The sequence below is a fragment of the Rhinolophus sinicus genome, linkage group LG03 (assembly GCF_036562045.2).
Source record: "Rhinolophus sinicus isolate RSC01 linkage group LG03, ASM3656204v1, whole genome shotgun sequence".
NCBI lineage: Eukaryota > Metazoa > Chordata > Mammalia > Chiroptera > Rhinolophidae > Rhinolophus > Rhinolophus sinicus.
The window spans coordinates 151,807,632-151,835,171 of NC_133753.1; the positions used below are offsets into that span (position 1 = coordinate 151,807,632).

General features: G+C 35.3%; 1 protein-coding gene and 1 pseudogene across 1 annotated transcript in view; one reads left to right on the plus strand and one right to left on the minus strand.

The window, feature by feature from the left end:
- ANKRD31 (ankyrin repeat domain 31) overlaps positions 1 to 27,540 on the plus strand; it is a 131,743-nt gene that overhangs the window by 30,513 nt on the left and 73,690 nt on the right. The window contains exons 5-9 of the mRNA XM_074329204.1: positions 991 to 1,031; positions 8,328 to 8,371; positions 10,821 to 11,468; positions 19,691 to 19,953; positions 23,165 to 23,274. Of these exons, the coding sequence (XP_074185305.1) occupies positions 991 to 1,031; positions 8,328 to 8,371; positions 10,821 to 11,468; positions 19,691 to 19,953; positions 23,165 to 23,274 (1,106 nt within the window). The remainder of the gene's footprint in view (positions 1 to 990; positions 1,032 to 8,327; positions 8,372 to 10,820; positions 11,469 to 19,690; positions 19,954 to 23,164; positions 23,275 to 27,540) is intronic.
- On the minus strand, positions 5,418 to 7,772 carry LOC141570462 (succinate--CoA ligase [ADP-forming] subunit beta, mitochondrial pseudogene; annotated as a pseudogene).

Below are 27,540 nucleotides of genomic sequence, written 5' to 3' on the forward strand. Positions count from 1 at the left end.
GAGATTTTGTGTCTTAAATTCTGTTTTGTAATCAAGGAAGAAAATTCTGTTGTGGACTCAAACTATGATTTTATTTTGTTAATCAACTTGTTCTCAAAGAATCACATTTTAGGGGGAAAACCAACATTCTTTTATATTTGTCTCATAGAAATTATTCTGTATTAGTAGTTTTATTTCCATTTTAAAGATAGCATATATTGATCACTTCTATTTTAGTCTGGAGAGACTGTCCAATTTATTATTCTTGCTCAGGATTCAAGTAGATATGCCTGGTGTATAAAAACTGCTCTTAAAACAGCTGAAACAAGAGGCTTTTCTTTTTTTAAAAGGGAGGGATCTTGATTGCATTTATGTAGTAAATTAGACTGAGGAAAAAAGTTAACTGATTGCTTTTCTTCAGTTCACTTCTAATGATCTCGGGGCAGATGATCAAAATTGCAGATTAGGCATGACCCTTGTTTTGCTTTCAACCGCTTCCATTCAGTATTTCCTATCTTTTCTTTGCCTACTTTGAAATACAAGAATCATAAATAATGTCTGAGAATTTTCTCACTAGTGACTTACTTACATCTCAAGTTATAATGACAAACTTTCAGTGTATTTGAGAATTTAGATAGCCAAGCTACATAATTCAGGACCAAATTTTTTCCCTGACCTACCACCCCTATATGGCAGACAGTCATCTCCAAAGTTACTTTCAGACCTCAATGTAGTTCAGTTTGTTTATACTCCTAAAGTTCACACTTTAATTTTTCAGCTCTCTCTTTCATTTTTGCAACCACTTGAAGTGTAAATGTTAACAAATTGGTAGTAATTGTTGGAATGATGTAGTCCCAAAATCAACTTATCCTATTTTGAAATTCCTTTAAATGAAGAAAAATGTTTAAATTTGTATTTGAATGAGAAAATGTTTTTTTCCATTTTAAAGTTTATATGTATGTATGTATGTATGTATGTATGTATGTATGTATTTATTTATTTATGTTTTAGGACCAAAGCGGAACTTTCACTGCAACACCAAAGTATTCAAGGTATGTTTTCATGGGTAGAGTCATGTAGAGTAAATTTGTCTTAGCCTGAAACTAGAAGGCTTAATTAGATGTGGATTCATTTACACCTGGGTTAGTCTACTATACAGTGCTACCATGCGTTTTTACGTATGAAATCAATATTGCTGTTGGCCTTGTGTGGTGCTGCAATAAAGTTGCCCATATGAGAAGCAGCTCAGGTGCAGTCAGTACCTGTTACTCCAAACGTCTACTCTTTTGACATGTAATTTTGGGATTCAAATTTGAAAACAATATTTATTTTCTCTGTTCATAGCACTCTTAATAGGTATGTCATGTCTTTCTTGATAGTCACACAGGCCATTTAACTTGGTTGCAGCTATATCAGAAGATAGTTGTCTTTATCTCTGAGGTATCTCCTAGTGACTCCCCCAGAGTGAATATTATGTATGTTGTAGACAGTGTAGTAAATACTCTTAGGGGCCAATGAAACCCAGTATTATAATAAAAGGGCACAAGGACATGGTAACTTGAAGTTGAAAAAGTTAAATTTTAAAAACTCTTTCCTCTGCTCTGTCGCTCCTACAATAGCAGTACCACTTATGATCATCACCAACTCTTGCATGCACTCCCTGTACCTAAATTTTGGTCTGTACTATTATTTGTTTATATTTTAACAAATATTTATTGAGCCTGTTATGTGCCAAGTAATATGGGTGCTATGGATGTATGAATGCTAAATAAACCAGGAATTCTTATAGGATGGCTGATCTTTCTTGGAGCATGAAGATATTAGGATGGGTCTGAAACATCTTACTGTTGGAAAGCAAAGATGCTTTCAAGGAAGACTGGGGGCCGTGCTAGTTTAGTGGTTGCCAGAGGGTAATGGGGGCGGGGGGTGGGGGGTGGGAGATGAGGGTAAGGGGGATCGAATATATGGTGATGGAAGGAGAACTGACTCTGGGTGATGAACACACAATGGGATTTATAGATGATGTAATACAGAATTGTACACCTGAAATCTATGTAATTTTACTAACAATTGTCTCCCCAATAAATTTAATAAAATAAAATTAAAAAAAAAAAAAAAAGGATAAAGAATTAGGTCAGTGGTGCTCTCACTGGCCAAGCTGTGACAAATTAAGCAGGGGGAAAAACCCCAACAGTTATTTTAGTTCATGGAAATAAATTTGTGAAAAAAACGTGAATTCATAAAGATACTCAAAAATTGTTAAGAAGTACAATAAGTAGTCTTAATATAAAAGGAAAAATGATTATAGTAGAATGTTTAAAACTTTTTAATGACTTTAAGAAATAGAGACTTGTTAATATAGGTGCATTTTTTCTCTATTAAATACATCTTTTATAAAGCATAGGATATTTTTGTTTATCACTGTGTAAGTAGAGAAGAAAGAAAACAGAACTGTAAGTCAAGTAGTCCTGGAATAAGAATTGTACCACGGAAAGGAAAGACCACACAGCACCAGTAGTCACTCATAAAAACATGTAAGAACTGGGGTCTAATTATGTCCCAAGATGACAGATTAATTTGATATTCAATAAAGGAGACTTTTCTGCACAGATTAAATCCCTCATCTATCAGGAATTTAAAGCCTTAGATGTTCCTTCTAATCATGATAAGATAAAAGAGCTGGCATAAGTTTGCAATAATGCTGACTGAACAGGTCAGTATAGAATAATAACACAAAAGCTTTTTTCACACTGGCTAAGTAAAACTTAAAGACAGCATTCTTGGACAGAACATTAGGTTATAAAAAAATAACCGTTGTGTAGTTTACGGTATTTACTTATTATAAGTAAAGCCAGGTTTGAATCATCTTGAGAGAAACAGTCAGTTCCATGCATCAAAAAATCAGTTAGGCAAAAGCCGAGATTCTGGCCACAATGGCTGTTTGAAGAAATTATTAATACTTGTTTTCTTTTGGATCTGATATAATTCCTGTAACCCTGGGGAAGTACCAAAATAAGTCTGACTTTAATCTTAAGAAGGTATAGGAACAAGTATAGAAAAAAATGTAGAACAAATCTCACCAATGTATTATTATTTTAGAATTAGGTTAAGAGCAGTAATAAGTTTTATAACCATGTAGTCACATGTGTTTTGTCTAACAGCTAATATGTTTGAAGTGGTAAAAAATGTTAAATTTGTAGTTTAAGTTATTTAAGGGAATTTAAATTTGTAATTAATGTTTAGATGTTAAAAGAAGCAGTGGTTTTCAAATTTTCATGTGTTAGATATAGAAGTTTAATAAATTGATCATTAAACAACTATAAACATAAATAGTAATGGATATTTATCTCCAAGTATAAAAGCCTTTGTGGTTTTTAAGATGTTGAGTTAACAGCAAATAGCCTAATATAATACAAACTATGCCAAGCATACCCCCCAAGTGTGGTGAAAAGCTATTTAGCTTCTTTTACAAGATGCAGTTTATAGACTGAAACAGTCATAAAGCTATAGAAGTACCATCTTAGTGGTTGAAGTCTTTTTTTTTGTAAGTATGATTTGAACAATTTGAGAGAGAGGTGTCATGGGTGATAGTATGCTCTGGGCATTCCTTTTTCTCTTTTGGGTTTTTACCGTGATAACAGATGTCAGCAATAGTTGGACAAAAGATCTATTCTCATTTTTATCATACTCAATCCCAGTATTTATAGACAAACAGGCTACCACTATCTCCTGAATTTCCCATACTTCCAACCTCTCACCGATTTGGCCTTCTGAGAGCCGTTAATGTCTTATGATGCTGTTGGTATCTGTGCATGTGCCACCACCATCATTGAACTTGAGTCACAAGTCTTTTATTGGTTGTTCCTTTAAAAGTACTGTTGGTACCAGATTTATAACTTTGTGGTGTTTCTTGTTGCCAGGAAACTTCTGTGATTAGCGACCCATAGAATTGGTAATTCCCTTCCCTTCTGGCAATTCATTGCAGCTCCCTCTTGCCTTTACTCCCTTCAGAGTGTTCAGAACAAGAAGCTCATTTTATTATCATCCTAAACTATAGATTAAATTATATATAAGGAAACTGTCTAGTTGTTAACTAGTATAGCAGACTCTGTTCCAATACAATCCTGTCTTCTCCCTCCCAATTCAAAGAGTAATTGTACCCAAGTTGAAGAACGATCAAAATAAGTAAACGATCTTTATTAAATATGGTAACATTAACCTTAAAATAGTTTATGAGTTAAAATTTAGCTCTTCTGAGCATTTTGTTTTCATTTGGCACTTTAGAATTATTTCTCATACATTACATTTTATCTCTTTCATGTGATAAGTAGAAAATGTACAAGATATTTTGATAATTTACTAAAGGAGAGATAAGAATTCAAGAAAAATAGTTTTTATTTATAAAAATTGTTTTAAGTAAATTTTGAAGCTAGAAAATGAGAATTCTCCCTAAGTGTGTTTTAATATAGCAATCAAATTACTATAATACATTTTATTATATTAATTTATCAAGTTTTAAAAATAGTAACTGTTGGCACAAAACCATGATCATTTTGATGATGAGGTGGTTAAAAACATAGATGTCTTTGCGGGTTCTTTCTTTACAATTCAGAAGAGGAGGAAGAGGATAAAATCTTTTTCTCTGTTTTTGAACTCTAACCCCCTAAGGATTTGAGACTTTATTAAAAACAGAAATCTCCTTGCAGAGATAATTGAAGACGTATCTATTTTTTTCACATTAGGAGATTTTTATTAACTTAAATTGTTAATTTTGCTGCTAAGTCCTTAGTAAATATACCTTTACTTGATAGAAACCTACAGGTTCTTCTCAATACCACAGGATCATGAAGACTTGCAGTTATCAGTGTTTTGTAATGATTAAAACAATGTTCAAATAATTAACAAGTTACGGCACTGAAATACTTGAAGAAATATTCTGGGGAGTGTTTGAAACCTCTGTTTATAAATAATGATTGGTATAATTAGTTAGGTATTTGGTGTTGAAGATAAACACTTCTATAAAATATTGTTTTAATACATTGTTCTACTAATGAAGCTAGTTATTAGATACAATAGATTTCTAATACTAATAATAAAGCTTTATCTTCATATTTATTTTATTCATAGAACTCATATCAATGAAGAATGTTGTACCCAACAATAAAAAACTGGCATATTGCAAGTGACATCCTGTAGAAGTAAACGAGAAGGCTGCAAGAAAAGACACTAGATAACTGTATTACACATTCTGTATACAAACAACCTATTCTCAAAACTTGAATTAAATGCAGACCAAATGCTTTTAACAGTTTTTGTGCCTGAATGGCATTTGCAGTCATTAAACACTAACTAGAAAAAGAACAATCAAAATACAGAACACAGTATTTTTAACAATTACAGTACATTTAACACCTTCAGCCATCCACTAGGTTCTCAGGTCAGATTGGCAACTGAAATTTCACACCCACCTGGGCTTACTTGGCTAAGGTCACTCTTTCAGAGCGCTTTACAACCATTTTAGCAGCTTCATCCAAGTCATCACAAGGAAGAATTTTAACTCCATTGTCCGTTATCAGTGCCTTAGCATCATCAACTAATGTACCTTGTAACTGTACCACAATAGGTATTTTAATTTCCAAATCCTTTACTGCTATGACTGTACCCTGTGCAATAACATCACAGCCCACAATTCCTCCAAAAATGTTGACCAGAATAGCCAGCACCTTTTAATATGAAGTGATAAACTTAAATGCTCCTGTTACTTGATGGGCTGTGGCACCACCACCAACATCAAGAACGTTAGCCGAGTCCCTCCATGAAGTTTTATTATATCTGCTGTGGCCATAACCAAACTAGCACCATTTACTAGGCAGTCTATACTCCCATCTAGGCCAGTGTAGTTGAGATCTGCCTTAGCTGCATCTTTGTCTCTTTCATCTGCCTGAGTTCAGTTCTGTAGGTCAAACATCTTTTCCTGGCGATAAGCAGAATTAGAATTAAAATGTGTCTTTGTATTCATACCGAGCACAGCTCCATCTGAATCCTTTATCATTGGGTTTATTTCTACCATGGTTGCAACGTATTTCAGAAATAGGTTGTAAAGCTTTACCATGCTTTCTGCCACAGAATCTACAACATTAAGTAGAAATCCCGTCTTCTGTGTAAGCCAGACAGCTTCTTCCTTTTTGATGCCTTCTACAATATCAATAGGTTCTTTAACTATGGCCTCAGGCTCTGCAGCAACATCTTCAATGTTTGCACCACCTTGAGAACTTCCTGTTGATACAGGACCTTAAAATGACCTTTCCATTGTTATTGCAAAGTAGTATTCTCTCCTGAGGTAACTTCTTTGCTCACTTGTTTGCAAATTCTGCCCTTTTCTCATGTTTGCTTGGTAACCAACTTTTCCCCAATCATTTGTAGGAAGCAACTTTTACTTCTGGAGAGAAAACTATCTTCACTCCTCCTTTGAGGCCACTTTCAAATGTGCCTTTTTCTCTACCACCAGCTAAATCCTGTGCCTTTATCACAACATCTTTTGAGCCTAATTTTTTGGTGATTTCCTAAGCTTCATCTGGTGATTTAGCCACATATCCTTTGGGAATGGCGATTCCAGCTTCTTGCAGTAATTTCATACTCATGTGTTCATGTAGTGAGAGATTCCTTTGTTGCTGCTGTACTTGGGAGTCCATGGTTGTTAAACAATACAGAACTTCCCAAGACCTGGGCAGCGGCCTGCAGCAGTGCCTGGGCGGGTGGCTCCTAAGGGTGGTGGTGGCCAACAGCCACTGTATCTGTTGTTGTCAAATGTTCCTTAATTGGTATTACATTTTAAGCAACCAGATATATAAACCTTAAATAGGATATACTGTAATATATCATTATTGCTTAGCACAGAGGACTCTAATGCAAGAATATGAAATGATTTATTCCTATTACTTTTTGCTCATCATCCTGTGAGGGAATGGAATGCTGTGGTATTAACCCTCCTAGCTGATTTTCATAGCTTTTCATCATCAAATGGCAAAGGTAGAGCCAAAAAATAAAAATTAAAAAAAAATAAAAATAGGTTTTTGCTGTATGTAAAGTTCAGTAGGCATATTTATGATTATTTCTTTTCCTGGACAATCCTGTCTTGCTTGTGAGGATGCAGTCTGAGTTTCAGCAGATAATCAGTTGCTTATACTCTGGCTCTAGATATTGCCTAATTAAAAGAAACCAGGAGAAGGAGTCAACATATGCTTGAAAAGCCAGTGAGCCCTGAATTCCTATCTAAGTATGTCAGGGTGCCTGGGCCTGATGGTGAAGGTAGGAGGCAAGAGGAATGGAGTAGGAGAAATATCTTTTTTCTTGATCCTCTTAACTTGGTATGAATTGCTGTCAGCCAGCTCACCTCAGACGTGACGGGATGAGGAGTGGATGGTGAAGGTGAAATCACATTTAGGACAATCTCCTTACTCCTTTCGTTCCCACTTGGGGCATTCCTTTTCGTGTCTTACTTGACAGCATGAATTTTATTACCTGTAATGGAAGAGATAATGATACTGAGAAAGTAGATACGTTTTTTTCTTCATGTAGTTACAAATACTTAGAATAACTCAGCCAAAATGGAATGGTTGGTTTTTAGCCAAACTAATTCCAAATAATTATAATTTTACTTGGCTTCATATAAAATATTTTTTTGAGAAATGGAAAATTTTTCTTCCCCCCCCTTTCTTCTTCTGTCCCCCCACCCATTCCAGTTCAAGCCTTTTTCTCAGTCTAGTTGTGTAGGACACAGCTCCGTGGCCCATGATGGTGTTATGAGCCTTGCACCCCCCCTGGCTGAGGCAGTTGGTCACCAGTCGTTGTTCGGCCGCTCACAGCAGCTCACGGCAGCTCTCGCTGGCTGCCAGCCGCTCACGATGGCTGCCGGCCGCTCATGGCAGCCCACGGCAGCCCACAGCAGCACACAGTAGCCCACGGCAGCACACAGCAGCACACAGCAGCCCACGCCGACCTCCAGCTGCTCGGCTGAGCTGCCTGGTTCCAGGGAGAGCTGTTGTTTACAATCTTAGCTGTAGAGGGCGCAGCTCATTGGGCCATGTGGAAATCGAACCAGCAACCTTGGCGTTAGGAGCATGGCGCTCCAACCACCTGAGCCACTGGGCCAGCCCAAATTTTTCTTTTATAACTTCATTGCCAACGTAATGATTCTTTTATACTAATAAATTGCTATAATATTTATAAAATATTTGTCTATGGGAGTCATTTCAAGTTATATGATTAAGAAAGAAATGCTGACTGAGAGGATATGTTTTTAGTGCTTTAATAAAACTGGAATGTAAACATATATTGTTATTTTCTAGGACCTAAGGCTGAAAATCCTGAAGTTTTTCCACACCCAGAAAAGGTTGGTCTACATAACAGATTATTTAGATCATGGATTTAAATTTTTTAAAAAATTATGTTGATTACTATCTCATGCCCATTTAGACTCTTCCCCTAGTCATAAATATAACTAAACCATTTCAATAGATAGAAATCTATTCTTGTCTAACAACCCCTTCCAGTATTTATTCTTTCTTGATCTGTGTTCCTTATCCAGCATTATAAGTCTCTTATCCTTTGTCTAGAGGAGAAGCTTATAAGTTATTATCAAACTAGTCACTGAGATGATATAGTAGAAATAACTTCTGCTGGTTTATTTGTTACCCTAGTTCCTTTAATATTTTCTTCTAGATCCTGTTTTCCCATCTTCCAGTGGCTAAACAGTAACCATATATTGAATGCTTGTTTCGGCTTTGCTTTCTGCTTGGCAGTATGGGGAATCAGAGGACTATAAGCCTGGCTTTGCCCACAATGGACTCACACAATCAAGGACCTCCCTAGGCCAACCCTACCATACCTGTATCTTGCTTCATCTCAGCTGTACCTTTCATGTTCCTGCCTCCATGCCTTTGTTTAGATTAGGAACCCGGAAACAAGGGAAACAGCATAAAATTTGGAACCAGATAGGTGTGCATTCCAAGGGCAACTCTGTCATTTACATGTGTAAAATACCTCTAGTAATACCCATTTCACAGGATTACTGTGAGGACTAAGCAATAAGCAATGATAGTTCATGGTGATAGTTCTGGTCCCTACTTGGTGCTTAAATATGTGTTTCTCCCTTCTTTCACTCCTTCACAAGTCTTTAATTTCTGGCTCAAGTCCCCTTTCCTCTGTGGCTCTGTTTCATGACTGCTGATCTTGATCAAAGGAATTGCTCCCTCATGAACATTCATTATTTACTTAGTATATCAGTATATTCCAATCACTTGCTATAACATTAATAGCTCTTTTGAGAAAAGAGATTTTTTGAATAAAGAAGTTTGGAGAACACTGTATCCTAAAGTCTCCTCAGAGATTTATAATGCACATGCCCTGAAAATTGTTGTGGTAAAGAAACCTTTCTTTAACCAAACATTTTAAAAACAATCATGAAAACTCTCAACTGATTCCCCTTTTTTCCCCCTAGAAAACTTAGTCGTATAACTTACTAGGCTCTGTGGTTAATGCCGTTCCATTTGAATTCAGTGTTTTGTTTTGTTTTTATATTATTTATACTTTATTTAATATCTTATGTATTTATGCCTTCAATCTTCAGTTAGAAATTAAGTTTCTTTAGGGCAGTGTCCAATGTACATACTTTATTACATCTATGGCCTTGAATTTAGTTAATATAATGACTTCACTTGAATTACGACTTAAAGAGTCTGGTTCCTTAATTCCTTCTAAATTCTTTTTATCTTTCAAAGCAAATTATAGTTTGCATTACTGTTAAATAAATATATCTTCTTAGCATTGTATGTTATATACAGAGAAGATAAATGGTGGCTGGTAGAAAATGAGGAAAGGGAGAATAAAATAGTTTTCACTTCTCTTATTCAAATGAAATCAGAATATTAGAGGGCCTACAAATTACAATGCATTCTATCAGAGTGGTGTGTCAATGGAAGGTTGATTGAGTTTTTAGAAAAAGCCCGAAGTCATTGAAACCTATTCTGTTATTTAAGGTCAAACAAATTAACAGTTTTTAATGTTGAAAATAGTTCAGTGCCTTTAAAGGATTGAGAGTGGTTTTTTTGAATGACTTATAAATAGATTTTGAAAGCAATTTCAAAAGAGGAAGTCTAATAATATTTTGAGCAGTGTAAACGTGAGAACAGGCATAACCTATTAAGATGATGTCTTTGAAAAATAATAGTCATTTAGAAATACAAGTTTTGTGTTTTTTGTTTAAAACAACCATAACCCAGAACCGTTTATTTATAGACTGGACTCATAATATTTGCATAGAGCTGTGTCATTTCTCCTCTTTTTCTCTCTGACCTTCTGTCTTTGGCTTTTTATTTCACATTTACATACTCATCCAGAGGTGGGGAATAAAAAGAAGGTGAAACTATATGATTTTATTCCTGGTTAATAATTTTTTAAAAATTCAGTAGGTTTTTGGCAATCATTAACTGCAGTGGAGTTTTGAGATAATCTATTAATTTAATTATCCATGCCATCTCTGCTGCTTCTTTTAACACAGTTAATTTAGACTTAGCTGAACAGATAATTTGCTATCTGTAATTATGGTCCAGCCAATTTTACCCTTTGTCCACTATAAAATGTTTAACTATGAGTTCAGAGTTATTAGTGATTTGGTATAGAAAAGTAGTAAAGAATATTTTTATTTATGGAAGGGGAGGAAAGTCGATAAAACTTTTTGGTGGTAACTTACCAGCACGATAAATTGAAAAACTATAGCGTTTTCACTTGAAACACTATTTTGTATATGCCGTATTGATGCAATTTCTTTTTGGGACCCACAGGAACTAAGTGCAGGCAGAGATGCTCCTGAAATTAGTCTTCTCTCGGGTTCTGCCATTGAAGTATCTCATATGGTTGCTGTAAAGGAGAAATTGTTAATAGAGCCACAGGAGATCTTAGCAGCACCAAGTACATTTTCTGAGTCTGAAAAGGAAGTCACGTTGACCATGACTTCCGAAGAAACCAAGGATGAAGAAAGCTCTCTTGAAACTTTTGTGTCTGCCTTAGAAAAGTTACTAACACCACCAGAAATCACCCAAGAAGAAGGAGTGTTTGAAATAATGACTGATTTTGAACCTAGAGAGTTTATGAACCCATTGAGCAACTCTCCAAATTCCATATCAATACCTTTGACATACCACAGCGACTTACTAGAAAACACAAAGGATGATGCATTGCCAGCTGAGTTGTTAGCAGCCCTAAATACATTGTCAGAAGCCACGGAGGGACCCTTCTGTCACGGAAGAGAGAGAGGCAGCATTCTCAGTGCTGGAAATGAATGTTTAGGAATAAAGCCTAACATGTCTCAGACTGATGAAGATTGTACACAAAGCACAGAGGTGAATTTTGAGTCTCTTTGTTCTACTCCACCATTTGAACAAGATTCCACATTAGCTGAGCTGCAGGATAAGCATCTTTCAGTGCAGCAAGTAAGCATGAGTCTATGATTTTTGCCTTTTGTAGTGACCTTCATTTCCCATATACTGTATTTTAAATTCAAACCTTCTACTGCCAAATATCAACACTCAAAAGATAGTTTTTGACTTTGAAGTATACAGTGATCTTTTTAGAAGTTCCTGGTGTAGAGTTTTCAAGGGGGTAAAAGTTAAAATAGTTAAGTTTGTCCCCGGAAGACCTGAGAAGATATATTATTAGATTGCTTATATACAGGAAGTAAAGAATACTTCACCAGAATTTTCCCTATTCTCTTGGAAAGTCACTATGTTTACCTGGGTACACAGTAGATACCCCACATTTATTTCTACTTGCACATATTTCTGTGTCCAAGTAGAAATAAATGTGGATGAGATTGGGCAGCTAGAAGAGGGGAAAATGATGCCTGGCTTTAGCAGAACTTTGCATTCTGTGTCTGAGGATACTGTCAGGTGGCATAGTTTCTGGGGTTTAGAATTCCTGCAGTATTATGCCTAGAGACCCTGCTGTGGTTTGCCACTTGCCAAGTTTTATTTTCATGTTGACAATTTTAAAAAATCTTTATTTCTTTTCCTGATTAAAATAGTAATACACCCTCATTATAAGAAAATTCAAACATTACAGCAATACATAATAATACAGTAAGAAAAAGTCTCCCACAACTCGATGTTCCGGAGATAATCACTGTTAACAGTTTGGTGTGTATGCATATTCTATGTAAGTTTATCTTATATAAATGGGGTTATATACAGTGCTTTGCAATTTGTTTTTTAAATTTGATAATACATTTTGGTTATCTTTAGGTGTCAGCAAATGTAACACTACTTAAATATATTTTAAAACATAGTTTGAAATTTATTTTATTAGTTTCAGGTGTACAGCACAACATAGTGATTGGACACTTACACACCTCACAAAGTGATAACCCCAAGTCTACTACCCAACTACCACTGTACATAGTTATTACAATACCATTAACTATATTTTCTATATTGTACATTCTTTGACTATATATATTTTTAATTATAGTTGACATTCAATATTATTTGATACTAGTTTCAGGTGTACAGCATAGTGGTTAGACATTTATATAATTTATGAAGTGTTCCCCCTGATAAGTTTAATACCCATCTGACACTGTCCATAGTTTTTACAGTAATATTGACTGTATTTCCCATACCGTTATTTCACATCCCTGTGACTGTTTTGTAACTCCCAATTTGTACTTCCTAATCCCTTTATCTTTCTCACCCCTCTCTCCAACTCACCTCCCTTCTAGCAACCATCTGTGTGTTGTCTGTATCTGTTTTGTTTGTTCGTTTCTTGTGTTCTTTATATTCCACATATAAGTGAGATCATATGGTATTTGTCTTTCTCAGTCTGCTTATTTCACTTAGCCTTATACCCTCTATATCCATCCATATTGTTGCAAATGGTAAGATTTCATTTTTTGTTCTGGCAGAGGTAATACTCCATTGTATATATGTACCACAATTTCTTTATCCAATTGTCCATTGATGTGCATTTCGGTTGTTTCCATACTTGGCTGTTGTGAATAGCACTCCAGTAAACATAGGGGTGCATATATCTTTTCAAATTAGTGTTTTGGACTTCTTTGGATAAATACCCAGGAGTGGAATTGCTGGGTCATCAGGTAGTTCTATTTTTAATATTTTGAGGAACCTCCATACTGCTTTCCACAGTGGCTACACCTATTTGCATTCCCACCAACAGTATACAAATGTTCCCTTTTCTCCACATCCTTGCCAACATTTGTTTAACTTATTGAAGATGGCCATTCTGATAGGTGGGAGGTGAATCTCATTGTGGTTTTTATTTGCATTTCTGTGATGATTAGTGATGTTGAGCATCTTTTCATATGTCTCTTGGCCACCTGTATGTCCTCTTTGGAGAAATGTCTATTCAGTTCCTCTGCCCATTTTTTAATTGGAATGTTTGTTTTTTTGGTGTTGAGTTGTGTGAGTTTCTTTTAAATTTTATATATTAACCCATAATCAGATGTATCATTGCTAAATATCTTCTCCCGTTCAGTAGGATGTCTTCTTGTTTTGTTGATTGTTTCCTTTGCTGTGCCAAAATTTTTTAGTTTGATGTAGTTCCATTTGTTTATTTTTTCTTCTGTTTCCCTTGCCCAAGGAGACATCAGTAAAAATATTATTAAGGGTAAGTAATGTCTGAGAGTTTATTTCCCATATTTTCTTCTAGGAATTTTATGGCTTCAGGTCTTACATTTAAGTCTTTAATCCATTTTCAATTTATTCTTGTATATGGGTAAGAAGGTGGTCCAGTTTCATTTCTTTGTATGTGTCTGTCTGGTTTTCTCAGCATCATTGATTGAATAGACTATCTTTACCCCAGTGTATATTCTTGCTTCCTTTGTCATAGATGAAATGACCATATAGGCATGGGTTTATTTCTGGGCTCTCTATTTTGTCCCATTGATCTTTGTGTCTGTTTTTATGCCAATACCATGCTGTTTTGATTACTGTGTCCTTGTAGTGTAATTGATATCAAGTAGCATGATACCTCCAGCTTTGTTCTTTTTTCTCAGTGTGGCCTTGGCTATTCAGGGTCTTTTATGGTTCTATATAAATTTTAGGATTATTTACTCTAGTTCTGTGAAAAAAATGCCACTGGTGTTTTCATAGAGATTGCATTGAATCTATAGATTGCTTTGGGTAGTATGGACATTTTAACTGTATTCTTCCTATCCATGAGCATGGTATATGTTTCCATTTATTTGTATCTTCTTTAATTTCTCTCTTCAATGTCTTATAATTTTCTGAGTGCAGGTCTTTTACTTCCTTGGTTAAATTTATTCCTAAGTATTTTATTTTTTTGATGCAGTTATGAATGGAATTGCTTTCTTAATTTCTCTTTCTGATTGCTTGTTATTGGTGTATAAAAATACAACCGACTTCTGAGTATTAATTTTGAATCCTGCTATTTTACTGAATTCATTTATCAGTTCTAATAATTTTTTGGTGGAATTTTGGGATTCTTATATATAGTATCATGTCATCTGCAAATAATGACAGTTTTACTTTTTCCTTTTCTCATTTTACTTTTTCCTTTTATTTCTTTCTTTTGTCTGATTGCTGCAGCTAGGACTTCCAGGACTATGTTGAATAAAAGTTGTGAAAGTAGACATCCTTGTCTTGTTCCTGATCTTAAGGAGAATGCTTTTACCTTTTTCCCACTGAGTATGATATTAGCTGTGGGTATGTCATATATGGCCTTTATTATGTTGAGAGATGTTCCCTCTATTCCCACTTGGCTGAGAGTTTCTATCATAAATGGATGCTAGATTTTGTCAGATGTTTTTTCTGCATCTATTGATATGACTCTTATTTTTCATTTTGTTTATGTGGTGTATTACATTAATTGATTTGCAGAGATATTGAACCAACCTTGCATACCAGGAATGAATCCCATTTGATTTTGGTGTATGATCTTTTAATGTATTGCTGAATTTGGTTTGCTAATATTTTGTTGAGGATTTTTACATCTATGTTCATTAGGGATATCAGCCCGTAGTTTTTTTGTAATGTCTTTGTGTGGTTTTGGATTAAGGGTAGTACTTGCTTCATAAAATGAGCTTGGGAGCTTTCCCTCCTCTTGAATTTTTTGCAAGTATTTTGAGAAAGATAGGTGGTAATTCTTCTTTGAATGTTTGGTAAAATTCACCTGTGAAGCCATCTGGTTCAAGTCTTCTGTTTGTTAAGGGTTTGTTGATTACCGATTTGATTTCATTAGTAATAATTGGTTCAGATTTTCCGTTTCTTCTGTATTCAGCCTTGGAATATTGTATGCATCTAGGAATTTATCCATTACTTCCAGATTGTCCAATTTGTTGGTGTATAATAGCTCATAGTATTTTCTTAAATTTTTTTTTTTTTTTTTTTTCTGTGGCATCCATTGTCACTTCTCCTCTTTCATTTCTGATTTTGTTTGGGTCCGCTGTCTTTTTTTCTTGATGAGTGTGGTTAAAGGTTTTTCAGTTTTGTTTATCTTTTCAAAAAACCAGCTCTTGGTTTCATTGATCTTTTGTATTTTTTTTTAAGACTGTCTTTTATCTATTTCTGCTCTGATATTTATTATTTCCTTTCTGTACTCACTTTGGGTTTTGTTTGCTGTTCTTTTTCCATTTCCCTTAGGTATAAAGTTAGACTGTCTATTTGAGATTTTTCTTATTTCTTGAGGTAGGCTTGCATTGCTATCAATTTCCCTCTTAGGACTGCTTTCACCATGTCCTGTAGATTTTGGGTTATTGTGTTTTATTTTTGTTTGTCAGAGGCATCCTTTGATTTCTTCCTTGATCTCGTTGTTGACCCATTCATTATTATTAGCATGTTATTTAGCCTCCAACTGTTTGTGCATTTTTCAGTTTTTTTCTTGTAATTGATTTCTAGTTTCATACCATGGTGGTCAGAGAAAACACTTGATATGATTTCAGTCTTCTTAAAATCACTGAGATTTGTTTTGTGGCCTAACATGTAGTCTATCTTGGAAAATGTTCCATATGCACTTGAAAAGAATGTATATTCTGCTGCTTTGAGGTGAAATGCTCTAAAAATATCAATTAAATCCCCCTGTTGTAGTGTGTCATTTAAGGCTGCTGTTTTCTTGTTGATTTTCTGTTTGGAAGATCTGTCCATTGGCACGAGTCTGGTGTTAAAGTCCCCTACTGTAATTGTGTTACTGTTGATCTTTGCCTTTATGTCGGTCAGCATTTGTTTTACATATTTAGGTGCTCCTGTGTTGAGTGCATAGAAGTTTACTAGGGTTATGTCCTCTTGTTGGATTGATCCCTTTATCTTATGTAATGTCCTTCATGTTTCTTATTATAGTCTTCATTTTAAAGTCTATTTTGTCCAATATAAATATTGCTACCCCAGCTTTTTTCTCATTTCCATTTGCGTGAAATACCTTTTTTCCATCCCTTTACTTTTAGTCCATAGGTGTCTTTTGATCTAAGGTGGATCTGTTGTAGACAGCATATGCATGGGTCTTGTTTTCTTGTCATTCAGCTATCCTCGGTGTTTTGATTGGAGCATTTAATCCATTTACATTTAAAGTGATTATTGATAGGTACCATTATTGCCATTTTATTCATATATTTGATCTTCTTTTGTTTGTTTCCCCCCCATTCTTCTTCTTAAAGAAGTCCTTTTAAAATTTCTTGTAATAGTGGCTTGGTGGTAATGATTTCCTTTAGCTTTTTCTTGTCTGGGAAGCTCTTTATCTCTCCTTCAATTTTAAATGATAGCCTTACTGTGTAGAGTAATCTTGGTTGTAGGCTCTTGTTTTTCACCACTTTGAATATTCTCTGCCAGCCCCTTCTGGCTTGCAAAATTTCTGTTGAGAAATCAGCTGACAGTCTTATGGGAACTCCCTTGTAAGTAACGAGTTGTCATTCTCTTGCTGCTTTTAGGATTCTCTCTTTGTCTTTAGCCTTTGGTATTTTAATATGATGTGTCTTGGTATGGGCCTGCTTGGGTTCATCTTGTTTGGGACTCTCTGTGCTCCCTGGGCTTGTATGTCTATATCCTTCACCAGGTTAAAAAAGTTTTCAGTCATTATTTCTTCAGATAGGTTCTCAATCCCTTGCTCCTTCTGTTCTCCTTCTGATACTCCTATGACGTAAATGTTGTTATACTTGATGTCCCAAAGATCTCTTAAACTATCTTTGTTTTTTTTCACTCATTGTTGTTCCAATTGAGTGTTTTCTGCTACCTTGTCTTCTAAATTGTTGATTTGATCTTATGCTTCATCTAATCTGCTGTTGATTCCATCTAGTGTGTTCCTCAGTTATTATATTCTTTGTTTCTGACTTTTTTTTAATGGTTTCTGTGTCCTTCTTTATGCTTTCTGTCCTTTGTTTAAGTTCTCACTAAGTTCCTTAAGCATTCTTATAACCAATATTTTAAACTCTGTCTCTGGTATGTCGGTTGCCTCCATTTCATTTAGTTCTGTTACTGGAGATTTCTCCTGTTCTTTTATTTCGGATATGTTTTTTGTTTCCTGATTCTGGCTGCCGCTCTGGGGCCTTATAATGTGTGTGGCCTTATATAGTATGTGTCCTGTGTGGTTCAGTGACAGAGTCTCCCTGATCACCTGTGCATGAGTTCTGGGAGTGTCCCTTGTGTGTGTTGTGTGTATTCTGTTGTAGTTGAGCCTTGATTGTTTTTAGTACATTAGTGGGTGGGAATGACTCCCACGCTGACTGGTTGTGCACAGGTATAAATGGCTTCCATAGCTTGTGGGGTGGGGCTGGCCACCCAGGATCCAAGAGCGCTCTGGGTTATGCAGCACTAGCTGGGTGGGGTGGGGATCCATGGCATCACCAAGGTGGCACACACATACGGATTTTACCAAACCAACGTGCTCTCAGATTTGGCCCTTTGGGGGAGGGTTCAACATAGAAAAGATGGCACCCTCCTGTAGGCTATATATGAGGCAGACTCCACACATACACAATGGCTGCTGCCCCTCCCACACTCACCCAGAAGTCACACAACTTAGTCTTTTCCCCTATGTCTCTGGCACCTCTCAAGTTGCCGCCCCTTCACCAGAGCACAGATGAGTGTTTGCAAGCAAGTGAGCCTATGTGCAGGCTGTTTAAGAGGACATCTGGGTTTCCAGCCACCTTCCATCTCACTGGGTCAGTTGGATAGCGTCCTCACTGCTTTTCACTGCCAGATGTTATGGGGACTCCTCTTCCCAATCCAGGACCCCTGGGCTGGGGAGCCCAGTGTGGGGCTGGGACCCCTCCCTCTTCATGGGGGATCTCCGCCACCAAGCTGTTCCTCCTGGTGCTCAACCACTACTTGTGGGTTTGGGGTCAGCTTGTTTTACATCTCCACCCCTCCTTCCAGTCTTGATGTGGCCTCTTCTGTATATCCTTAGTTATAAGGTTCTGTTTTGCTAGTCTTCAGATGATTTTCCATGTTGATTGTTCTGTAATTTAGTTGTAATTTTGATGTGATCTTGGCAGGCCGCGGGCATAGTGTTTACCTAATCCATCATCTTGGACCTCCTCCTTGATATTTTCAATACTTAAATATTTTCACTTGGTTAACAGTAGTATGGCTGTGTGTGTGTGTGTGTGTGTGTGTGTGTGTGTGTGTGTGTGTGTAATTTATTTGACTGATTCACTAATGATGGTTATTTAGATTATCTTTTTTTCTTTTTGCTAGTACCAAAATGCTCCTATGAACATCCCTGGGACGTTTTAAATAACATGATATTGAGGTCATGTGCAACATACACATGTAGAATAATAATACTGCATGTAATTCTGGTTAAAAAAAAAATCTCGAAACAGACATAATAGGATGAAAAAAATTTAGAAAAAGAGAAACTAATCGTGGGGATAGGGCATGAAGATTAAATTAAACATTCCAGTATTCTAATCTGAAATGAGGCAATATGAGTAAAGTATAGGAAATTATGGTTGGTGTTGATAGAATGACCATGAACCTAACAAGTCTTAAAGAAAAAAAATCTTTTTTAAAAGTAGAAAGATTGATTTTGAATATATCAAATATTCTTTTACTCAACTGTAGTAAAAATATGGACCTTGTTACCTTAAGAAACTTTTCAAACTGAGACTATAAATAAGTTCAAGAAAGGTTTATATGATATGTATAAAAATATATATCATCATGAAAGTTAAGTCTAAGTCTATAATGGGTTGTTAAGGGGAAGTTAGAGCCATTCATGATACACTGTTAACCTTTTAAAATCAATGTAATGGAGTTTATATAATATCTTTTTCCACAAAATATCATTTACTGCTGCTGTCAAATAACAAAATACTAGGCTGAATAGAACACTGATCTGACCTAGTATGACATTGCTACTGTTTGTATGTATTTCTCATCATTCTGTGCTACTGATTTCCTATGAAATTAAAGAGTAACCTTAGGTTGTTGGCCCTTAAATTTTAAGGATAAATATTGGTAAAAATATTTTTTACTTGTGCTCTGTTTGCGTTAGGCTTTTAAACATGCATTGTCCTTTATATATTAATTATTATACAATTTTTCATTATGTTCATATATGCCTAGATTTTTGTACTTTTATAAGAGACATTTTCGTGTAATCAGCAAAAAAGATAAACTTAATTTATTTTAGATTTAATTTTTTTTGCATTGTTGTAATTCTTTGTGCAAATTTTTATATCTTATTGCAGACTCTAGAAGACCCAAATCCATTTGGATTGCAGACTTTGGTTCATCAAAATGCCATTTCTTGTGATCTACTAAATAATAAAGGAAATTCCAATCCAGTGGAAAATAGCTCAAGCCAGGACCCTCCATGTGTGTTAAGGAGATCATCCAGAATAAAAGTAGGCAGCAACACAGATAACATGTATAATATGGCAGAAAAGATTTTACCAAAAATACGTGGCTCTGAGAATCAAACAAATAATAACTCTTCAACTGAGAATTTCAGGTATGCTACGAAATTATATTTTTCTCTCCAGGTATGCTACAAACCTTATAGATAGTTCTGTGCTTGGGATATTAGAGTCAGTGTACAGTTACCTCTAAGTAAAGAACTTTAGTTTTTGTTGTTGCTCTTTTATTTGGCAGTTGCTTTTTTTTTTAAACCCAGAAAACTCTTTTACTTTTTCCTTTTAAAGACAAGTAGTGGGAAATTTGTTGTATTTCTGCGTAATGCTATTTTTCTTTCTTTTTAAAAATAAGTTTTAGTTAATGCCTATCACTACACAGTTACAATTTTTTCTTTTCTTTTTTTTAATTTTCTTTTATTAAATTTATTGGGGTGACAATTGTTAGTGAAATTACATAGATTTCAGGTGTACAATTCTGTATTACATCATCTATAAATCCCATTGTGTGTTCATCACCCAGAGTCAGTTCTCCTTCCATCACCATATATTCGATCCCCCTTACCCTCATCTCCCACCCTCCACCCCCCAGCCCCCTACAATTTTTTCTTGTGATGAGAACTTTTTAAGATTTACTTTCTTAGCAAATTTCAAACATACAATAAAGTATTGTTAACTGTAGTCACTATGCTATATATTACATCCCTGTGACTTTATTATCTTATAACTGGAAGTTTGTACCTTGTGGCCACCTTCACCACTCCCTACCTCCCACCTCTGGCAACCACCGATCTGTTCTCTATATGAGTTTGGGTTTTTTAAAATAATGCTATTAATATAACTTTATGGTATAAATAAAATTAATTTGTATGGTTTTGCATTTCAAAAGTTAATATTATTCATACCCACCCCTACTGACCATTCTCAAATACAGCACTTCCTGTTAATTGTGTCAGAATGTCAGTGGAAATAATTATTCATGTTGGAAAAGTTTCCACCTCCATTTCAGGCAAGGGATTGCATTTTCACCCAGCAAAGCAGTCTGTGCAATTGGTACTGAAATCATAACTTCTGAGAAGCACCCTTTCATAGACAAAAGGAAACCTTAATGTATTGACCTGAACTGTGCCTTTGAAGTGTTTTAGAAAGGCATGCATTTGAGTATAGGATTACTGAGGAAACCACGACTAACTACTTAAAATGTAAATTATGTTCTCTCTCGTATCACTTGTAATGACTGCTTACTTGTATTAACGAGCTGGTGATACAATAAGAAACAATGGTGCCCTTTCAAAGCCATAGGTGGTAGTGGCAAGCTGACTTATGATCTAAGGCTTATCTTTCTCCTTTCGCTGTGTCACGTGACATGCATCTCTTTCTGCCCCTACCCCTACCTGCTCCATTGCTCTATAGCTAACACTGAAGCTGCTGGTACTTCTTTTCCTCCACCCAGACAGCACCATTTGCTGCTTTGTAAAAGTAGCTCCCCAACCCAGTAAAAAACCAGAAGTCAGAGTTTGGGGTGTTTTTTTTTTAGATTTCACATATAAGTGAGATCATACAGTGTTTGTCTTTCTCTGTCTGACTTATTTCACTTAGCATAATGCCCTCCAGGTCCATCCATGTTGTCATATTATATTGTATATATACCACATTTTTTAAAATCCATTCATCCACCCATAGGTTGTTTCCATGTCTTGGCTATTGTAAATAATGCTGCAGATATCTTTTCGAGATAGTGATTTTGTTTGCTTTGGATATTACCCTGAAGTGGGATTTCTGGATCACATGGAAGTTCCATTTTTAATATTTTTTTTTTAATTTTATTGGGGATTATTGGGAGCAGTGTGTTTCTCCAGGGCCCATCAGCTCCAAGTTGTTGTCCTTCAATGTAATTGTGGAGGGCGCAGCTTAGCTCCAAATCCAGTTGCCATTTTCAATCTTTAGTTGCAGGGGCACAGCCCACCATCCCATTTTTAATCTAGTTGTAGGGGACGCAGCCCACCCTCCCATGGAGGAAATTGAACTGGCAATCTTATTGAGAGCTCACACTCTAACCAACTGAGCCATCCGACCGCCCCCCATTTTTAATTTTTTGAGAAACCTCCATACTGTTTTCCATAGTGGCTGCACCAATTTACCATCCCACCAGCAGTGCACAAGGGTTCCCTTTCCACATCCTCAGCAACACTTGTTATTTGTTGTCTTGTTGATAATATCTGTGCTAACAGGTGTGAGGTTATATCATTGTGGATTTCATTTGCATTTCCTTATGGTTAGTGATGTTGAGCACCTTTTCATGTACCTCCATTGGCCATTTGGATGTCTTTTTTGGAAATATGTCTTTTTAGTCCCTCTCCCATTTTTTAATCAGATTCATTTTGTGTTGTTGAGTTGTATGAGTTCTTAATATATTTTGGATATTAACCCCTTCTCAGATACATGAATTGCAAATATTTTCTTACATTCGGTAGGTTGCCTTTTCATTTTGTTGATGATTTTCTCTGCTCTTCAGAAGCTTTTTAGTTTAATGCAGTCAAACTTGTTTATTTTTACTTTTGTCGTCTTTGCTTTTGATGTCAAATCCAAAAAGTCGTTGCCAAGATCATTGTGAAAGTGCTTACCTTCTATGATTTTTCCTATGAGTTTTATAATTTCAGATCTTAGATTTAAGCCTTTCATCCATTTTGAGTTAATTTTTGTATATGATGTAGGATCGTGGTCTAGTTTCATTCTTTAGCATGTGGCTATCTAGTTTTCTGAACACCATTTATTGAAGAGAGTATTTTTTTGCTATTGTGTATTATTGGCTCCTTTGTCACAAATTAATTGAACATACATGCATAGGTTTACTTCCAGGCACTCTGTTCTGTTCCATTAATCTACATGCCTGTTTTTATGCCAGTATTTTTGCAGTTTTTAATCAATGCCATACCACATGTTAAGTCCTTTTTTCTTGCACAGAGCCTGCCTCTTTTCCTTAGACTGTGAATAGAGTGGATAGTTGCATATCAACTTAGAGAGTGAGGGGCAAGAGACTCAATATGCTCACACTTGTAGGTGACTTCCCCTAAAGGAGAGAAACCCACAGGTGGCACAAAGAAAAGAGACCGTAATGACTGGCATCCCTGTCACACATTTATCTGCGGTTTACTCAGGAGTCATCTCCATATTTAAACTGCCATGCTGCTTAGCAACGGCTCAGTAAAATACCTTTGACTTTTAAAAATTTAGTCAAAATTTGGTGTGATTCTCTGTAAATGTCTGTAGAAGAACATGAGAGTAATTTTAAAAACACATTTATTTTTCAAGAATGCAGGATCCTGCTTTAATGATTAAAGGTAAAAGTAAGAATATGCATTCATCCAGACTCAAGAGTGGAGAACAGATGTGGAAAACCAGAAAACTTGCAAGAAAAAATGGTGAGGCATATTTTATTTCTTTAAGTACGTAAGTTACAGAAACATAAAATTCTGGTAATGAAAAAGGTTTAGAGATTATCTCAACTTTCTCATTTTACTAATGAGGAAGTTCAGAGAGATTAAAATTTTCCCCATTAGTAGTATTACTAGGACTTGATCCTGACCTCTGGCTCATTGCCTGGTATTTCTTCCATACTTGTACTTTGGAGAGAATAGTTACAGAACCCTTTTAAAATTTAGATGTCTTACCTATTTGTTGTGTGATCAACCTAAGGCTTTAAGAAATCATACCAAAAGGAATAAATGGAGGAAAGGAGAAGGTAGAATTTATTATTCTTTGATGTTATTCCTATAACACATCAAAAAATGGACTAAAAACTATCAGAAAGAAACAATAAGAATCTAGAAACACTGCTTAAAAAATAATAGAGGGGCAGTTGGAAAAATTGAAATATGGACTATAAATTATAGTACTGTGTCAATGTTCAATTTCCCTGAATTTAATAATAATTTGTTGTGTAAAAGAACATCCTTGTTTTTAGAAAATACACACTTAAGTATTAGTGAGTAATGGGACATGGTGTATACAAGTTATTCTTTATGTACATGTCTGTGTGCATGTGTGTGTGTATATATATATGTATATATACATATATACGTATATGTGTATACATGAATGAAAAGAAAAAACTCTCTCTATATACATATATATATACATATATATATATATATATATATATATATATATATATATGTACATAGAAAGAGAGACAGAGACAGAGAGAGAGAGGATGATAGAATGATTTAAAGTGGTGGCAAAATGTTAACAATGGGTGAATCCTACGTTAAAGTTTTACAACTTTTTTGTAAGTCTGAAATTATTTCCAAATAAAAAGTTTTTAAAAATTCATTAACCAAAAGAAAACAAAGTAAATACCTTTCATATATATAAATATTACCCAGTTAGAAAATAGAAGATCCCATTTATAATGGTTGTGAAGAGAGAGAAGTATCTACTTATATAACTAATAAGAAATGTGCCATACCTTTAAGAACAGGGTTTAAGAATTCTGCTGAGGGACATATAAAAAGACATGAATAAATGGAAGAAAAAACCTTATTCTTGACCATAACAATTCAGTGTTGTAAGAAATTTACTTCTAAATTATTCTATAAATTCATGAGAACTCAATCAAAACTAGATTTTTGTTTATTTGTTGTTTTATTCTGTTTTATTGGGCAGGAGGTTAGCTATGAGAATGTCATATGATACTAAATTTCTGCTGGAAAAGTAAATAATGAAAAACTAGCCAAGAAAATTATGAAAGAAAAAAGAAAAAGAAGGGAGAGTGGGGGCAGCAATCTGCTCTGCATAATATGAAAGCAATTAGAAAGTCAGAAATTAAAATAATTTGGTACTGGCACAGGAATAGACAGACAAATCAGTGAAACAGAATAAACAGTTTAGATATAGAAGCCAGATACAGTGGAGTATGCAGGCAGGCATGTGATAAAGACGGCATCTCACATTGGTGGCAAAAAGAAGGACTAAGCAATAAATAGCGAAAAGCACAAACAAAATTGGATCCTTATAACATCTGTTATACTGAATTTAGTTCCAGTTTGACCAAAGATTTAAATGAAAAGAAAAAATTCTAGAACAAAATGTAAGAGGATCTTTGTATAATCTTGGCGTGGACAAACCTTTTTTTTTTTTTTTTTTTTTTTTTAAAGATTTTATTGGGGAAGGGGAACAGGACTTTGTTGGGGAATAGTGTGTACTTCCAGGACTTTTTTCCCAAGTCAAGTTGTTGTCCTTTCAGTCTTAGTTGTGGAGGGTGCCGTTCACCTTCAAGTTGTTGTCCTTTCAGTCTTAGTTGTGGAGGGTGCAGCTCAGCTCCAGGTCCAGTTGCCATTGCTAGTTGCAGGGGATGCAGCCCACCATCCCTTGCGGGAGTCGAACCGGCAACCTTGTGGTTGAGAGGACGCGCTCCAACCAACTGAGCCATCTGGGAGCTCAGTGGCAGCTCAGCTCAAGGTGCCGTGTTCAATCTTAGTTGCAGGGGGCGCTGCCCACCATCCCTTGCGGGACTCGAGGAATTGAACTGGCAACCCTGTGGTTGAGAGCCCACTGGCCCATGTGGGAATCGAACTGGCAGCCTTCGGAGTTAGGAGCATGGAGCTCCAACCACCTGAGCCACAGGGCCGGCCCGAAAAGCCTTTTTAAAGAATGATTCAAACTTAGAAGCCAGGAGGGAAAAAAATGATAAAATTGACCACATGCATTTTTAAAAGTTGAATGGAAAAATACCCTAAAGACAATCAAATACTAAAGATGGAAGAAATAATAATACATAACCAGAGGTTAATTTCATTAGCATGCAAAGAGCTCTTACAAAATAGTAAGGAGAAAGGATAAAAAAAAATGCGTACGGGCCATGAATAAGCAGTTCACAGAAAAAATTAAAATAAAATATAACTGAAAAGATTAATATCTCTTCTCATGATTAAAGAAATGCAGATTAAGAAGTGTAATTTTCACCTAAGAGAGTGCCAAACATTTAAACATTTGAGAATTACCACTGGTGAGAATGTGGAAAAAGTAAGAATTCTCATATGTTGTTTGTAATAGTGTAAATTTGTTCAATCTTTTTACAGGGCAGCTTATTTGCATTCATCACAAGTTTAAGTCACAATTCTTTTGAATCAGAAATTCTACTTGAAGTGATTTATTCCATAATATAAATGCTTAAATATGTAAAGATATTTTATAAGGATGTTCATCACAGCATTGTTTATTGTAATAAAATGATCAGAAACAATCTAAACTAGATGAATAGTTAATAAACTATAATATAACCAATGAAATAATATTCAGTCATTTAAGAAATCAGAAGAATATATATGTACCAATAAGAAAAAAAGGCATGTTATGTATAGAAGAATAGAGATAAGGATGACATCAAATTTCGTTTTGGAAATAATGCAAGCAAGGAGACAGTGGAGCAGCAGTTTTTAAGTTATACAAGAAATTTTATTCCTAGTACTCTATAACTAGAACGTAGAATTCTATACCCAGCAAAATATCTTTCAAAAATGAAGTGAAATAAAAGTTCTGACATAACAAAAGCTGAAAGCAGTCCAGCAGATCCATAGTATAGGAAATGTTAAAGGACCTTCTTCAAGTAGAAAAAAGATGGTACTTAATGGAAATTTATACAAAGGAATGAGGATCATTGGAAATGGTAACTATGTAGATAAAAATGCACATATTTTTCTTATTAATCGATTTTAAAGGATGATTGTTTAAACAAAAATAACAATGGATTATGAGGTTTTTAACACATATAAAAGTAAAATTCATGACAATAATAACATAAAGGGAGAAAAATGGAACAGTATTGTAAAATATAAGTGAAGATACCATTTGAAAGTAGACTGTAGTAAGTTAAAAGACGTGTACTATAAATCCTAAAGGAACCATTATAACAAAGAAATAAGTTATAGCTAATAAGCCAACAATAAGATAAAACAGAGTAACAAAAATATTCAGTGTTAACCCAATAGAAGGTAGAAGAAGAGGGAAAAGGGAACAAAGAACAGATGGGAAAAACTGAAAAAGCAGTGTGATACAGTCAAACCTAATGTAAATGGGCACGACACTTTCAATTAAAAGGTAGAGATTGTCAGATTGGATGCAAAAGCAAGACCCAACTGTATGCTGACTTTAAGAAACACACTTGAAATATAAAGACATACATTGGTTAAAAATAGAAGAATGGGGGAAAAATATACTTTGCTAACATCAGTTGTATTAGTTTCCTATCGTGGTCACAATTTATCATAAATTTAGTGACTTACAACAACACGATTTATTCTCTTACAGTCCTGAGGTTCAAAGTCCAAATGAATATTAAGGGGTTAAACTCAAGGTGTCAGCAGGGCGGGTTCCTTTTGTAGGCTCCAGGGGAAAATCTGTCCCTTACCTCTTCTAGCTACTAGAGGCTGTGGCATTCCTTTGCTCCTGGCCACATCAGTCCAATCTCTGCTTGTATTGTCACATTGCCTTCTCCCCTTTTGATTTTCTTGCTTTCCTCTTCCCTTCCCAAGGTCCTTAACCACATCCGAAAAGTCCCTTTTCCTATGTAAGGGAACAGTCTCAGGTTCTAGAGATCAAGATGTGAACATCTTTGGAGGACCATTATTTAGCCTACCATACCAATCAAAAGAAAGTTGTTTACAATAGGACGGCAAGTTATGGCAGTT